The 15,239-nt window shown below is 40.0% G+C and overlaps 4 protein-coding genes across 6 annotated transcripts; 3 read left to right on the top strand and 1 right to left on the bottom strand.

Moving 5' to 3' along the window:
- On the bottom strand, positions 2,354 to 5,930 carry LOC104720826 (transcription factor TFIIIB component B''-like). The gene is made up of 14 exons (XM_010438718.2): positions 5,695 to 5,930; positions 5,366 to 5,475; positions 5,089 to 5,259; positions 4,925 to 5,001; positions 4,659 to 4,838; positions 4,504 to 4,573; positions 4,183 to 4,421; positions 3,851 to 4,088; positions 3,671 to 3,765; positions 3,513 to 3,559; positions 3,203 to 3,404; positions 2,921 to 3,065; positions 2,687 to 2,817; positions 2,354 to 2,592 (listed from the first exon to the last, which is right to left on the bottom strand). The coding sequence occupies exons 2-14, from the start codon at positions 5,412 to 5,414 to the stop codon at positions 2,431 to 2,433; spliced, it is 1,806 nt and encodes a 601-aa protein (XP_010437020.1). The 5' UTR covers positions 5,415 to 5,475; positions 5,695 to 5,930; the 3' UTR covers positions 2,354 to 2,430.
- Positions 6,186 to 8,624, top strand: LOC104720825 (chaperone protein dnaJ 10-like). 2 transcript variants are annotated; one of them, XM_010438716.2, is made up of 10 exons: positions 6,186 to 6,275; positions 6,508 to 6,603; positions 6,815 to 6,874; positions 7,020 to 7,102; positions 7,183 to 7,348; positions 7,438 to 7,567; positions 7,688 to 7,846; positions 7,939 to 8,111; positions 8,201 to 8,281; positions 8,349 to 8,624. In XM_010438716.2, the coding sequence occupies exons 2-10, from the start codon at positions 6,517 to 6,519 to the stop codon at positions 8,442 to 8,444; spliced, it is 1,035 nt and encodes a 344-aa protein (XP_010437018.1). In that variant the 5' UTR covers positions 6,186 to 6,275; positions 6,508 to 6,516; the 3' UTR covers positions 8,445 to 8,624. The 2 variants fall into 2 exon arrangements, with proteins under 2 accessions (XP_010437018.1, XP_010437019.1); XM_010438717.2 differs by lacking the exon at positions 6,186 to 6,275 and adding an exon at positions 6,278 to 6,343.
- LOC104720824 lies at positions 9,145 to 13,237 on the top strand. Of its 2 annotated transcripts, none has more exons than XM_010438715.2 (6): positions 9,145 to 9,318; positions 9,848 to 10,222; positions 10,444 to 10,490; positions 10,591 to 10,792; positions 12,311 to 13,060; positions 13,151 to 13,237. In XM_010438715.2, exons 2-5 carry the CDS (start codon positions 9,934 to 9,936, stop codon positions 13,054 to 13,056), a joined length of 1,284 nt encoding a protein of 427 aa, XP_010437017.1. In that variant the 5' UTR covers positions 9,145 to 9,318; positions 9,848 to 9,933; the 3' UTR covers positions 13,057 to 13,060; positions 13,151 to 13,237. The 2 variants fall into 2 exon arrangements, with proteins under 2 accessions (XP_010437017.1, XP_010437016.1); XM_010438714.2 differs by having other exon boundaries at positions 9,146 to 9,311.
- Positions 14,448 to 15,236, top strand: LOC104720821 (late embryogenesis abundant protein-like). Its single transcript, XM_010438707.2, has 2 exons — positions 14,448 to 14,774; positions 14,943 to 15,236. The coding sequence occupies exons 1-2, from the start codon at positions 14,505 to 14,507 to the stop codon at positions 15,120 to 15,122; spliced, it is 450 nt and encodes a 149-aa protein (XP_010437009.1). The 5' UTR covers positions 14,448 to 14,504; the 3' UTR covers positions 15,123 to 15,236.

Here is a 15,239-nt window from a genome sequence, read left to right as displayed (position 1 = left end):
TACTCTTAGAAGAAGACGAGAAGGGGAAAAGACATATATGTGGCTATAAAAGTGGAGTCTTCAAAGATAGCGAAAACACTACCATTCTACTTACAAGGAGATACTCGCTGTCAAAAGAGGAATAGAAAAATTTGAGTTTCATTTGGTGGGCCAACATTTCCTCATCGAGATGGACATGTCATCCTTTCCAAAAATGATTCAGTTCAAGCAGAAGGTACTACCACAAGCTTAGTTACTCAGGTGGGCAAGTTGGTTTTCCCAGTGGAAATTCGATGTTAAACACATCAAAGGAAAAGACAACTTCCTTCCAGATTTTCTTTCAAGAACTCAGCGTCAAATCTTGACAATAGTACCCATGATATACACCCTTAGTCCAGACAATCCAACAGAAGATAACTTGCGGAAGAAGATTGCCGATATGCCGCATGGAATAAGAGAATCGTTACTCGACAATGTATTGATCTACAAAGGGATTGAGACACTGCATGGTTTCCTAAAGCTTTATATACACCGGTATGGTCTTGATCAGGGTCCACTTCTTGGCCTCCCTTACCACCCGGCCTATCCCTTCCTTACCACCATCCATATGAACCCTGCTCATTATGGCCGGTTTCCTATAGAAGCATACCTCCTACTTTGGTACATGGCAGATCTTTACACTATTGCAGTCCTCATCCACAAAAGTCAACTACTCCAGTACTTGGTGAAATGCATATTGACTAGACGAAATGCGCATTACAAATTACTATACAAGTGGCTCATATTATTCCATGATGTTACCTGGTGGCAAGAACATGTTCGTGCACAGCCTGAGTTGGATATACTTGTCACGTTCAGGATCACTACAATCCAAGAAGAACAAGAAGGGAAAATCATTATCCTAAAGATATATGATGCGAACGTTGAGACAAGCTACAATAATGATGCTTTTGCCTCGGGAAACTTCCATCAACGCGCAAAGCAAATTGCATTATTGAATGGATTTAATGAATCTGAAGTTGACCCTAATCTTCTTTGTCCTCACACAGCACACTGGCACAACAGACACTTCTACCCGCTAGGATTCGCTGAAGAAATACGGCAAATGTTAGCAGGCTTTCATGATCAATACGCATGGCCACAATCAAATCCAGATCATTCGGTCTACAGAGTTGAAGGGAAAAAATACAAGATAAAGCGATACATTCCAGGCCAAAAGATCTACGTCACAGAAGTCGCCTCAGACAGTGAAGAAGACGACAACATATAAGATAAATGTCGCCTCTCTTTTGGAGACAGGGGGAATAAATAATAAGTGTGTGATATATGATAGTGAAGTATATGGTTATGAGAGAATTGAATAAATGGAGGGTTGTAAAATAAAGCATAAAAATATCTTAAGGAATATTCTATGTAATATTCCCTAAGACTTGTAATATAAATACTAAGGCTTGGTGAAGAGTTTCATTCAAGCTGGAGTGAGTAAGTTTGAGTGTGAGAGTCTTAAGAGCCTTTGTAATCCTTTGAGTGTTTCAATAATAAAATATATCCCCTTGAAGTAGAGAATGCGTCCGTGGCAGATGGAAGTGCATTGGCAGAGAAAGTTTCTGCTTTGAAAAGCGAAGTAGACAAAGCAATTATCCCAGCAGCTAAGAAGGCTGATATCAGGGCTAAGATTGCTTCGCTTCAGAAGGAAGTAAAAAAAGCTTAGAAGAGAATAGCGGAACAAAACCTGAAGAAATCTGTCCAAGTAGCAACAGAGGCGGCGGAGTCTGCAACATTGGATGGGAAGACTTTCTGCATAATCCAGCTGGATGTGGGTCTTGATCCAACAGCTGTGCGAGAGGCGGTTTCTAAAGTCATGAAAAAGAAGGGAATGTCGATAATGGCTTTCAGCACAGATGAAAGCACAAACAAGGCGGTTGTGTGTGCAGGAGTCCCAGACAAATCAGATCAGTTCAAGCAGCTAGACGTCACAGAATGGTTGACAACTGCATTGGGTCCTCTAAAAGGCGGATGCGGGAAAGGAAAAGGTGGTCTTGCATTAGGACAGGGAACGGATGCTTCCCAGGTGCAGGCGGCTTTGGATATGGCTGTATCATTTGCATCAATGAAACTCAACTGATTTGGTCGGATATCTGTATGGGCAGGATAACCTCTACTTAGTTGATTTCATTGTATACCGTTTTATACATGTTCAAGAATCTCTTGATGTTATCAATTGTGATGGAATTTGTGAAAGTGACCTATATGTTCAAGAATCTCTCTTGATGTTATCACGACGTATTCACTTGTGAGACTGTCAATTTGAGTTCAAATGGTTTTGTTTTCAAAAAACGTGGCTAATTTAGCAAATTTTAATTAATACTCCTAGTAAACAAAGATTTTTATTTCAATCGAAAGATTAATCACGACAAAATGACTACATTTGTTTATATAAGCACTATAGTTTTACATGTCACTCTTATAAGAATTCCAAAAATCATCATCTCCCTCATCGTTGTCACATTCATCTCCACCGTCTGATCTCACCCCATCCCCACCGTCCGATTCCTTCACTCCATCTACTGCATCACTTGCCCGCTCCGTCTCCTCAGGCTTCTCCGGCTCCTCCTACACATACAAAAACAAACGACAGCGTTTTAAAATTTTAGTTCAACAAAATTAACAGATTTAAGCGCCAACTAATAAAGCTTTGGGATTATACATTCTGGGGAACATCATTAGTCTCTGCCTCTGCGCCAACTTCTTCTTCTCCTTCTACTCCTCCTTCGGCTGCTTTTGCAGCCGCTGCTTCCTCTTGAAGCTTCTTAATTACGTTCGGGAAATGAATAAGTTCTGCATAACAGAACAAAACTTTCAGATTTCTACGGCTCATCATCCCAAGAAAACTATATATTATAGGAGAGAAAGAGAGAGAGAGAGAAGGGATCTCTCTTACGTTTTGGGCGAGTTGCCAATGCCTCATTAAGCTTCAATGGATATCGACGTTCTTCCAGTTTGAATTTGAGCTTCATCTGTTCACGCGTTCTATTAGGAAACAGATGTTGTATCATCGATAGATTGCTCCCAAACTCTCGAATCCCCTGCAAAGATAGAAAGAAAACAATACTTATGAACAATGAACCTAAAGTATTTTTTGGATCTCCGTTCAAAGTTGAATTTCATTTCGACCTAAAGTAGTTTTTTTGTCTACTAGAGTTTCAGGGGTTCTCAACTTTACCTCATAGAAGAGTTCTGTATCTTGCTTTGACCATCGAGTTCTTGCAGTCTTGTACATGTACGTTTGATAGTTAACAGGTGAGTCTGGTTTAACTACATAAGCTTCTTGATTTTCGTTCTCCTCCATACCAAATTCATCTTCTGCATCAAATCCTTGAGAATCATACTGACTCCCTGATGCGTTCCCTGATGCGTTCATATCACTGCACATAACACACACACCCATAAGACGATGAAAAAAAAAAATATCTAAAAACAGTCTTAACTTTATCGACTAGCGCTTCCCATTTTCGTTTGTCTGCATATAATACCTTTCTTGGGTCGGTGGCACAACAGCAACTCCCTTTGCTTCTTTTTTCTGCATATTAACAAGATATATACAATAAGGAACGGTTAGGATCCGAGCTACAAGGAAGGATATGCTAAAATTCCATAGAATCTGTAGAGCTCAAACGAACAGTGTTTTTACCTCCAGCCATTCTTTATATTCAACAAGACGTAGCATATCTCTAATAGGCAGAGATCTGATTTCATCATCCGGGGTTTCAAGCAATTCCTTATCCACTGCGACAGGAGATAAACATGAATCAATATGCAGACAATAGCTAACCATAGGCTAGATGGTAATATCAGTTAGTTAGTTAGTTACATGTTCTCTTTTGTCGACGACTCGAATGCTTGAATTTCTTCTCTGTTTTTTCCCTTGGTGCTTCTTCACTCTTGTTTTTCCGCTTTCGACCAGTAGCTTTCTTCGATTTTCCCTTTTTTTTTCCTCTTCCAGACTGTTCTTCTTCTAATGTATTATTCCCCAAACAATTTTCTTCTTCTCCTGTACCTGTATTGTTATCCGATCTGCCAGAAGCATTTTGCGCCTCCGTCTCAGGAACCTGATAGAAAAAAATTACAAGCAGAACCACATAAAATAATTGCTAAACTTAAAACAGGTGCGGTTGGAAAAGAAAACCCAATTTGCAATCTTACCGTTTCTCTGGGGGCTTCAGGAATATTAGGTTCTTCTTCTTGAATATTAGGTTCTTCTTCTTGAAGATGTCCATAAGTACTGAAGTCGTTTCTTGATTCCACATTGTCCATTACTTCAGACTCGTTACTACCCATTGAAAAATAACCGGTACCATCAACGGAGTAATGAGGCTCAGGTTCTTCTTCAACCACAGTGTCGAGTACTCTAGGTTTTGGTTGGAGCTTCCCAGTATGTTGCACTACACAGGTACAACATTATAATTATACATTTAACAGAAGTAAAGCATATAAAATGTGAATACATTCAGAGTCTAAAATTACCATATGAACTGGTGGTGCCTTCCTCCTGTACAATATCAAGAGTTTCCATGTCCAAATGACCATCATCTTCCTGTAACAATATCAAGACCTATCAATCATCTTCCTGCAGTAAAAGAAGTGACACACATCTATGTTAAAGAGAATAATCACAATACCCCAGTTTCAGAATCTCCAAATATTGTAGAATCTTGTGTTCTGGGATCATCAGGAAACGCAGACGCAGCAGCCTCTATGCTATCATCACATCTTTTCCCCCCTAAATCCACGTGATTACAAGCACGAAGAACAGATGCTTCCGTAGACCAATGAACCTCTCTTGAGACTACATTCACATTCTATAAGAAGCAATAAACTTTTTTTATAAGAACCTGTAGCATACACTAAAAAGCAATCCAAAAGGTAGTCATAAATAGCATATTACCTCTTCTGATAAAGTTTCAATGGTAGACTGGTTGATGGTACCACTCTCTGGAACATTAGACTCAGAAGGTAACGCCTCTGCAAATAAAAAAAGCTCACATATTAAAACACTGACAACTTCGGAACAAATATAATAAACAAGCTGGTTGAGGGAAGAAAGAAAACCGCTGGGAATAGCCGATGATCCATCTAGAGAAACAGAACCCTCTTGGCTTCGTGTTGAGAGTGTTTCCTTTGCAACATTGGTAGGCAGTGTTGTCTGAGATGTTGAAAAAGAGACTTGTTTCTTCTTAGGTTGAGGTCTACCTTTTGGTTTAAACCTTGTACCAGCCCTAACTAGTAAATCCCAAATTCACATGTTTCAGCCACATTAGTCAATTCCAAACAAAAAAAAAACTCATGAAACTAATCAAAGTGGGATTAAGAAAAAAACCAGAATTACCTGCTGGAGCAGCATGATGTGAGGGATGATCATCAAAATCTAAATCCATCACTTGTTTTTTTTTTAATGTTTCACAGATACTCTCCCACTCGCCAATGTGTCACCACAATCTAACAATACAAGACAAAAAAAAGCTCTTTGTCAAACCATTAACATCTATCTAAGTGCGCAATACTAAGCCATAAAACAAGATCAATGTCAGATCTCAAGAATAAAAACTGAAACTTTTTCAACGGCTATTCGTTTAGTCGGCAAATCAAAGCAATTCTCTAACACAAGAATAAAAAAAAAACTGAAACTTTTGGCTGAGAACTGGAGATTAGAATTACCCGATAAACCATGAAACGATCCGTCGGAGTCTAGACCATTGTTCGTTGCCGTCGCCTAGGGTTTAGCTACTCAGGAAAAAAAAGAGATTGGCCGGAAAAAGTCTGCGCCTATTATCGCATAGATAAAGGAAAACAATGTTACAAAACAATTATAGAAGATCGTGCGGGCTAGTGGTCATTTATCACGTCCGTAAGTGTTTGGTTTTGACCTCGCACTAGGGTTCGATGCTCTCTCACATCACCGTCTCTTAAATACTTGTGTATATATATATATATATATATATGTCATAGGGCCTAAGGAGAAAAAAATAAAATAAAGGTTTTTAGTGGGCCTATTTCATGAGAGGCCCAATATAATGGAATTTTGGCTAAACTCAGGAGTTGAGAACAAAAAAAGGCCCATATTGTTTTTTTAATGTAAAAACAGGTCAGCGGGTTCTGTATTTAATATGGGCCGATGGGTTTTAATCAACTTTTGATTTCCTTAGATTGGTAATTTCTCTCTCCACTGATTAAAGAACAACTCACCAACTCTGTGTAGATCAAATCTCTTCCTCGTTTATGTGCTTCGCGGACAGTTTGTAAGTTCCTTTCCTGTCTTTGTCTGTTTTAATAGCGTCCAGATTCTGGATTCTTAATCTTTTTGCTGGTGTGTTTTCCAATTTGTAGTTCCTCCTGATTTTTCTAAGATCTGTAATTAATTTTTGATCTCGTTTGTTTCGCATTTACGCAAGCTTCCTGAAATTATGGTTTTTGAAGCTCGAGGGATCTTAACAATTTTTTTTTGCGTTTAACATCAATCAATTTTTGTAGAGTTGAGCTATGGTGAAGGAGAGTGAGTACTACGACATATTAGGCGTCAAGATTGACGCTTCAGGTGCTGAGATTAAAAAAGCTTATTATGTTAAAGTAAGTCTCTTTGTGACTGTGTTTCTTCCATCTCTATATGAGTTTTTGTTTTCAGTCATTTTAACTTCTCTCATAGAGTTTAAGCATAAGTTGGTAGAGTTGATTATGATGTTAAGAATCATACAATGGATTCTAAGAAATTTTGAAGATCAATGTATATGGGTTTCGTTTCGTAGCTCTCATCTTTTTTTTTTTTTTTTTTTTTTTGCAGGCAAGGCAAGTTCATCCAGACAAGAACCCTGGTGATCCTCAAGCTGCTAAAAACTTTCAGGTGATTTTTTTGCCTTCACCTTTAGAGCAATAATATAGAAGCATCTCTATTTCTAGGCTTCTATTAGTTTGCTCTTCGACCTTCATTCACTAGGGGTTTAACAAGTGTGTGTGTGTGTGTGTGATTGAATAATATACTCTCTCAGTCACTAGGTGAAGCTTACCAAGTTCTTAGCGATCCAGAGAAGCGAATAGCTTATGACAAATATGGAAAAGAAGGTGTTCAACAGTAAGTTTGAATTAAAAAGATTTTGGAAACAACCTCTATATATATGATTGGTTTAAATGCTTAATTCCATTTTCTTGCAGGGATGCAATGGTTGATCCTGCAGCTGTATTTGGTATGCTCTTCGGTAGCGAGCTCTTTGAGGATTACGTTGGGCAACTTGCACTTGCTTCAATAGCTTCAATCGATGCTGAATTAGAATCATATGAGCCTGAGATTAGAAAACATATGCTTCAGGAAAAGATCAAAGTATGTTGTTTTCCCTATCTGTTTCACTCTTTTATTAGCCCTTATTGTTTATACATCTATATGATGTTTCCTTGGGAATTTTTATGCAGGCGATGCAAAAGGGCAGGGAAGACAAACTCGTCGCTACACTGAAAATCAAACTCGAACCATTCGTGGAAGGACAAACCGATGAATTTGTGAACTGGGCCACTGCAGAGGCAAAACGGCTTTCTACAGCTGGTAACTATAGTCCTTTGTCAGTTTTACCGTATCAATTAAGTAAATGGAAGGCACAAGCTTTGGCAATTAGACAAAACCGAATAAACTGAATTTAGTTTGTTCTTTTTCTGTTACTTAAAGGTTTTGGTGAGGCAATGCTTCACACCGTTGGTTACATTTACACTAGAAAAGCTGCTAAAGAACTTGGAAAGGACAAACGTTACATGAAAGTACCGTTTTTAGCCGAGTGGGTTCGTGACAAAGGCCACCAAGTAAAATCTCAAGTGATGGCTGCTTCTGGTAAGAGCAAATCTTGAAGTTGAATGTGTGTGAGGGCTGCTTTGGATTTCCGAAAAGAGGATTGACCAAAAAAAATCTTCATTTTTCCGTAGGTGCGGTCTCGTTACTTCAGCTGCAGGATGAAGTGAGCAGGCTGAATCAGGGAGTGAACAAAGAAGAGAATATTCAGAAAGCCATTGAAGCTAAAAAAGATGCAATGCTTCAATCCCTTTGGCAAATCAATGTTGTTGACATCGAATCAACCTTATCTCGTGTCTGCCAAGCAGTAAGATTTGAGTCTACAATGATGATCCTATATATAATTACATCCATTAGTAATTGAAATATTTTTGTCTCTTTTTGTTTTGTTCTCAGGTGCTTAAAGATCCAAGTGTTTCAAAGGATGTACTTCGAGCTAGAGCTAGAGGGTTGAGGAAGCTGGGTAACATTTTTCAGGTCAGTCATCATATAACAAAAAACCATAAGTGTTGGTTGGTTCTCTAACGTAACATATTTCTGTCAGGGTTCTAAGAAACCGTACTCTAGAGAAAACAGTTTGCGTCATGAAGAAGCCGCCGTGAAACTCCGCGCCGGAGATTCCTCGAAGCCGGCGTCTTAAAATCAAGAAACCAAGATTCGAATCTATTGGTTCAAAACGAAACAGAACGATCGCTTTTGAAGATTATTGAATAGTATTTGTAACACGATTATATTATTTTTCTTCGTAATTTTTTTTTTTTTTTTTTTTCAATTCTAAATAAAATAATATTAGTATGGGGAAGTGATGGTTTCGTCTTTATATTCCCTTTCTTCGGGCGTTATACATCTTCTCTTCCGTGTTGGCTTCACAAAACTCCAGGTCGCGTATCCATGGACAGGGACAGGAGAGTATTTTATTAACTGGTCCTTGTATTATTGTAAATATTTAAAACTGGAATCTAAAATGTTTTAAGTTTATTAAACGGCCCCATCTAACGACGTCACTAGGGAAAGTTGCCGGTTAATTATTCGTTCTCCCTCCCTTTTTGTCCTCTAACGTAACGTGGCACTACTCACCGTAAGCCACTATAAATTCCGCTAACTCTAACGGCGTCACAACTAAACCGGCTTATCTTGGTTCGATCATGGCAAAACGGTATTAATCTATCTTTCCAATATACACAATTGATGAAAAATAATTAGGGATAAACTAATAGTATTGGTTCACTTCGATTTGAATTTAATTTGGTTATTCGGTACGGTTTTAATTGTAATTACAGTACATACCTACCGGATCCTGACGGCGTTAAGTAAACCGTCGGAAAAGACTTGTATTCGTCTCTTTCCCTCTCCAACGAGAGAAGGAAGAAAGCAAAGCAAAAGAGACTCTCGCTCGCAGTGCTCGTTTCCTTTTTCTCCCTTTCTAACTCTAACAGCTTCTCTCTCTCTCTCCGTGAAACTGTCGTCTTCCTCTTCTCCGGCGGCGTTTCGGGACTTGTGGGAGCAGGTTCGATGTTCGTGACTCTCTTTTAGCATCTATTCTGATTTGATTGTTTTTGTTATCCTCCTTTTTTTTTTCCTTTCGAAATTTTATTCTTCGGGTATTGATTTTAGGGTTTTTGTTTATAATTTGAGTCATCTCAACATGGTTTGCAGATTATTCGGCCTTAATCTCGGATCTGTTTGATGCTAATTTTACTTCAATCACTACTTACTTCTTTGGTTTCCTTATTTTTGATTTCTTAATTCGGATTTTGTTAGTGAAGAAGGTAGTCATAGCAGTTCCAGTGATCTAGAAACTGGTGACAAGTAGAGATATATATATATCGATTTGATTCCCTTTGTTAATTCGAACTGTAACTTTGTTATTTGATCGATGACTAGTTAACTCCCAGAGATCTTAAACATAGGGCTCTACTAATTTTGCTTGTAACCTGGACTTTTTGTTGGGGCTTTTCTGACTCTCCTGTTGATGATTTTGATTTTCTGATTTTGCATTTGTGCTGATTGATTTGGTTTTGTGTTGTTATTTATTTTTGCTAGAAAGGGATTGTTGTGCTGAGAGGTCTCTCATTCGCCAAATAATTATAAGCACTGGTTTTTGCCATAGTGCTTAATAGTTGCGAGTTATGGGGAACGCATGTTGTGTTGCTGCTCGAGACAAAATGGTGTTGCCTAATTCATTAGCTGGTGACAGTTTGCAGAGGACCAATGTTAGGCATTCTCCGACTTGGAGTTTTCGTTGGGATAATAGAGGACGTGTAGCTGGTGAAGAAACCTCTCTCAGTTGGTTATCTGATGGGATTAGTCGCAACGATGGTTCTGAGATCAAATTTGGATCTGCTTTTGTATCATCTGAAGGGTCTCCTTTGGACAGTTTTCGTCGGACACAGTCATTGCAGAAAGCTCCTGCTTCAGGTAACTATTTTCAGGTTGTTGTGGTTAGGTTTACATTATAATCGTATTCCTCACTGGCTCAGCTTTTTTAGCGGAACTTGTAAACTTGAGGGAAGCACCTGTTACTTGGTGTCCCTCGAGTCATGATGAGCAAAAAGGCTTGCTATGTTTATTGATAGAATCTGTCTGTTTGCTTTGTGGCTTGCTTCTGTATCTGTCTTGATCATAATCTATTTTGGCAGATTTATCTTTTCCAAGATATTCTTCCATGGATACAGTCTTCGAACAGGTAAAAGCGTGTTTCACCAGTAGCTGAGTCCTTTCATTTCTTTGAAATTCTACCTTTGTTGATGCCTAACCTCGCTTTCGCATTTCTATGTTTCGTACAGAAAGAAAATGTTTCAACAGAGTCTGCAGCACCATCATATTCATCTCCTGCACAATTGTCTCTTTCACTGGCTTCACAACCATCATCTTTCCCTACGTCACCACTTTCATCCCAAAGCTACTTGCAGCCTGCAAGTTCATCGACACTTAAACTGACACAGCGCCCTCGTCTATCAAAGCAAGTCTCAGATAGTCAAATCTATGGTCCGACCTCACTAAGTGGAAGCTCAGCAACTGAAGAGAGGCAGGGAAATCCTTTGAGATATGATTCTTCTCAGTCCGGACCATCTGAAGGCTGGTCATTGCAAGCCTTTTCTGAAATGATGTCATCTTCTCGCAGCGGCGAGCCTTTGTCTTATGATAATGATTGCTTTGGGCTTCAACGTGACAAGATAGACCATCATGGCAATCGAATGCCCAAGCATCAGCAAACCTGCGGTGCTTGCTCTAGACCCTTGTCGGAGAAATCCTTGTGGAGCAGCCAAAAGATCTTTATGACCAACGAGCTCTCTGTGTCTGCAATTCTAGCTTGTGGGCATGTCTATCATGGGGAGTGTTTAGAGCAGATGACGCCAGAAATCGATAAATTCGACCCTTCATGCCCAATCTGTACAATGGGTGAGAAGAAAACGGCAAAGCTGTCAGAGAAAGCTTTGAAAGTAGACATGGAATTGAAAGCTAGACACAACAAAAGACTCAGAAACCGAGTTTTGGACAGTGNGCGTGTTTCACCAGTAGCTGAGTCCTTTCATTTCTTTGAAATTCTACCTTTGTTGATGCCTAACCTCGCTTTCGCATTTCTATGTTTCGTACAGAAAGAAAATGTTTCAACAGAGTCTGCAGCACCATCATATTCATCTCCTGCACAATTGTCTCTTTCACTGGCTTCACAACCATCATCTTTCCCTACGTCACCACTTTCATCCCAAAGCTACTTGCAGCCTGCAAGTTCATCGACACTTAAACTGACACAGCGCCCTCGTCTATCAAAGCAAGTCTCAGATAGTCAAATCTATGGTCCGACCTCACTAAGTGGAAGCTCAGCAACTGAAGAGAGGCAGGGAAATCCTTTGAGATATGATTCTTCTCAGTCCGGACCATCTGAAGGCTGGTCATTGCAAGCCTTTTCTGAAATGATGTCATCTTCTCGCAGCGGCGAGCCTTTGTCTTATGATAATGATTGCTTTGGGCTTCAACGTGACAAGATAGACCATCATGGCAATCGAATGCCCAAGCATCAGCAAACCTGCGGTGCTTGCTCTAGACCCTTGTCGGAGAAATCCTTGTGGAGCAGCCAAAAGATCTTTATGACCAACGAGCTCTCTGTGTCTGCAATTCTAGCTTGTGGGCATGTCTATCATGGGGAGTGTTTAGAGCAGATGACGCCAGAAATCGATAAATTCGACCCTTCATGCCCAATCTGTACAATGGGTGAGAAGAAAACGGCAAAGCTGTCAGAGAAAGCTTTGAAAGTAGACATGGAATTGAAAGCTAGACACAACAAAAGACTCAGAAACCGAGTTTTGGACAGTGACTTTGATTGCGATGATTTAGTAATGTTTGATCACAGCCACAGGACAGCAGCAGCAGCAGCAAGCAAGAGTCCTAAACTGGTGTCGAGTTCGAGTGCTAAAAGCTATTCTGCAAAGCCTTTTTTGGCTCGACACTTCTCTTTTGGGTCCAGAAGTAACTATAANCAAGTCTCAGATAGTCAAATCTATGGTCCGACCTCACTAAGTGGAAGCTCAGCAACTGAAGAGAGGCAGGGAAATCCTTTGAGATATGATTCTTCTCAGTCCGGACCATCTGAAGGCTGGTCATTGCAAGCCTTTTCTGAAATGATGTCATCTTCTCGCAGCGGCGAGCCTTTGTCTTATGATAATGATTGCTTTGGGCTTCAACGTGACAAGATAGACCATCATGGCAATCGAATGCCCAAGCATCAGCAAACCTGCGGTGCTTGCTCTAGACCCTTGTCGGAGAAATCCTTGTGGAGCAGCCAAAAGATCTTTATGACCAACGAGCTCTCTGTGTCTGCAATTCTAGCTTGTGGGCATGTCTATCATGGGGAGTGTTTAGAGCAGATGACGCCAGAAATCGATAAATTCGACCCTTCATGCCCAATCTGTACAATGGGTGAGAAGAAAACGGCAAAGCTGTCAGAGAAAGCTTTGAAAGTAGACATGGAATTGAAAGCTAGACACAACAAAAGACTCAGAAACCGAGTTTTGGACAGTGACTTTGATTGCGATGATTTAGTAATGTTTGATCACAGCCACAGGACAGCAGCAGCAGCAGCAAGCAAGAGTCCTAAACTGGTGTCGAGTTCGAGTGCTAAAAGCTATTCTGCAAAGCCTTTTTTGGCTCGACACTTCTCTTTTGGGTCCAGAAGTAACTATAAATCCCACAAAGAGGATCCTCCTATCAAAAAGAAAGGCTTCTTCTGGACCAAATCCAGCAAAATATGAACTTGTAAGCCGCTCTCTCCTTTTCTTGCTATATATCTTTATCTATAGAGTTGAAAGTCAAATCAGGGAATCACAAGTAAGCCTGTTGTTTCAGATTTTGCCGTGCTCTGTACTTTGACTACTGTCTGAAGCATAGAAGTCGACACACAAGGACACCACGGTACCATTCAATTAAAAGCAGNCCCAAGCATCAGCAAACCTGCGGTGCTTGCTCTAGACCCTTGTCGGAGAAATCCTTGTGGAGCAGCCAAAAGATCTTTATGACCAACGAGCTCTCTGTGTCTGCAATTCTAGCTTGTGGGCATGTCTATCATGGGGAGTGTTTAGAGCAGATGACGCCAGAAATCGATAAATTCGACCCTTCATGCCCAATCTGTACAATGGGTGAGAAGAAAACGGCAAAGCTGTCAGAGAAAGCTTTGAAAGTAGACATGGAATTGAAAGCTAGACACAACAAAAGACTCAGAAACCGAGTTTTGGACAGTGACTTTGATTGCGATGATTTAGTAATGTTTGATCACAGCCACAGGACAGCAGCAGCAGCAGCAAGCAAGAGTCCTAAACTGGTGTCGAGTTCGAGTGCTAAAAGCTATTCTGCAAAGCCTTTTTTGGCTCGACACTTCTCTTTTGGGTCCAGAAGTAACTATAAATCCCACAAAGAGGATCCTCCTATCAAAAAGAAAGGCTTCTTCTGGACCAAATCCAGCAAAATATGAACTTGTAAGCCGCTCTCTCCTTTTCTTGCTATATATCTTTATCTATAGAGTTGAAAGTCAAATCAGGGAATCACAAGTAAGCCTGTTGTTTCAGATTTTGCCGTGCTCTGTACTTTGACTACTGTCTGAAGCATAGAAGTCGACACACAAGGACACCACGGTACCATTCAATTAAAAGCAGGATATTTGTTGTTACACATTTTCCTCGTAAAGCTCAACAAAATTTGTCTTATCCATGTTTTTTTATATAATGATTACTAAATTTTCACACATGTAAAGTTACAAATTTAGATTACAAGGTTGGGGATAAATACAACATTGGATCATTAGTCTTTTTAACTATCCTGGATTTGCACAGATTAGAATCGGACTCTGAATGCAATCGATTTGGTGTAGTTTGTATTATATCTACCAGCTTGATCTCAACTAAACTCTTTTTATGTAAATGTTATTTCGTTTCTCCTTTATATTGATGGTGATTGTAACATATATAGACATCATTTCTCTACGAACAATGTCATTGCAAATATTGGAACTCGCAAGTTAGGGGTCAGATACATCATAAATCGTTACAGATCATATGTGCTTAGTGGCAATACCCTACGCATCTGGATCCAGAATCGCGCCACGTGTCATGACCATGCACATGAATGAATAATGTATATAGTACAGACACGCAACCGCAAAATGTACTCACTAGCAACGTTAGGTTGAAACTTGAGAATCTTCACAATGGCTGATCTGAAAGACGAACGAGGAAACCCGATCTATCTCACGGACGAACACGGGAAGACAGCTCAGCTGATGGACGAGTTTGGTAACGCTATGCACCTGACAGGTGTTGCAACCACCGTCCCTCACCTCAAGGAGAGCAGCTACACGGGTCCACATCCAATCACTGCTCCAATCACCACCACCAATACGCCTCACCACGCACAACCTATTTCCGTGTCCCACGACCCTCTTCAACACCATGATCTCCGCTGGTTCGGCACCAATTATGTAAGTTTACTATCTCACCATGATACTATATAGAAGCTATTAGCTAGGTATATTTTACACATATAACTAGATATGTGCGTATGTGTATAGTTTATTTAATTATTATCATCAAGATTCACTATGGGACGTACCTACTTACTGATCATCCCGATGCATATAAATATGTAGACGGAGGAGGATGGTGATGAAGGAGTAGGGAGGAAAAGTAATATAACGGATGAAACTAAATCGAAGCCATCAGCTGCGCATGCGAGCGGATCAGGATCGGTTCACGAGCCGCATGAGAAGAAGGGTTTCTTTAAGAAGATTAAGGAGAAACTTACAGGCGGCCACCGTAATGACATGTGAAAATTTCCCGTACGGCTGGTCATGATTACTTGTAATGACAGACATATCATAATCTAAAATCATATTGGAATGTATTGGGGAAAAGTTGTTTGCAATTTTGTGTTGTTGAGTATATAT

Source organism: Camelina sativa, chromosome 11 (assembly GCF_000633955.1).
Source record: "Camelina sativa cultivar DH55 chromosome 11, Cs, whole genome shotgun sequence".
Taxonomy (NCBI): domain Eukaryota; kingdom Viridiplantae; phylum Streptophyta; class Magnoliopsida; order Brassicales; family Brassicaceae; genus Camelina; species Camelina sativa.
The sequence above is the reverse complement of the archived record's forward strand: the minus strand, read 5'-3'. Positions and strand labels throughout refer to the sequence as shown.

What these genes read in the sequence shown, in the direction of transcription:
- LOC104720826 (XM_010438718.2), bottom strand. Translation starts at nt 5,414, where the DNA reads ATGGATTTAGATTTTGATGATCATCCCTCACATCATGCTGCTCCAGCA. An exon ending in AGGCACCACCAGTTCATATG is followed by an intron (nt 4,422 to 4,503) that starts GTAATTTTAGAC and finishes GTACCTGTGTAG; the next exon opens with TGCAACATACTGGGAAGCTC. An exon ending in CTGAAGCCCCCAGAGAAACG is followed by an intron (nt 4,089 to 4,182) that starts GTAAGATTGCAA and finishes TTTTTCTATCAG; the next exon opens with GTTCCTGAGACGGAGGCGCA.
- LOC104720825 (XM_010438716.2), top strand. Translation starts at nt 6,517, where the DNA reads ATGGTGAAGGAGAGTGAGTACTACGACATATTAGGCGTCAAGATTGAC. An exon ending in AAAACGGCTTTCTACAGCTG is followed by an intron (nt 7,568 to 7,687) that starts GTAACTATAGTC and finishes TGTTACTTAAAG; the next exon opens with GTTTTGGTGAGGCAATGCTT. An exon ending in TATCTCGTGTCTGCCAAGCA is followed by an intron (nt 8,112 to 8,200) that starts GTAAGATTTGAG and finishes TTTTGTTCTCAG; the next exon opens with GTGCTTAAAGATCCAAGTGT.
- LOC104720824 (XM_010438715.2), top strand. Translation starts at nt 9,934, where the DNA reads ATGGGGAACGCATGTTGTGTTGCTGCTCGAGACAAAATGGTGTTGCCT. An exon ending in TGGATACAGTCTTCGAACAG is followed by an intron (nt 10,491 to 10,590) that starts GTAAAAGCGTGT and finishes TGTTTCGTACAG; the next exon opens with AAAGAAAATGTTTCAACAGA. An exon ending in CTCAGATAGTCAAATCTATG is followed by an intron (nt 10,793 to 12,310) that starts GTCCGACCTCAC and finishes GTCAAATCTATG; the next exon opens with GTCCGACCTCACTAAGTGGA.
- LOC104720821 (XM_010438707.2), top strand. Translation starts at nt 14,505, where the DNA reads ATGGCTGATCTGAAAGACGAACGAGGAAACCCGATCTATCTCACGGAC. An exon ending in GCTGGTTCGGCACCAATTAT is followed by an intron (nt 14,775 to 14,942) that starts GTAAGTTTACTA and finishes ATAAATATGTAG; the next exon opens with ACGGAGGAGGATGGTGATGA.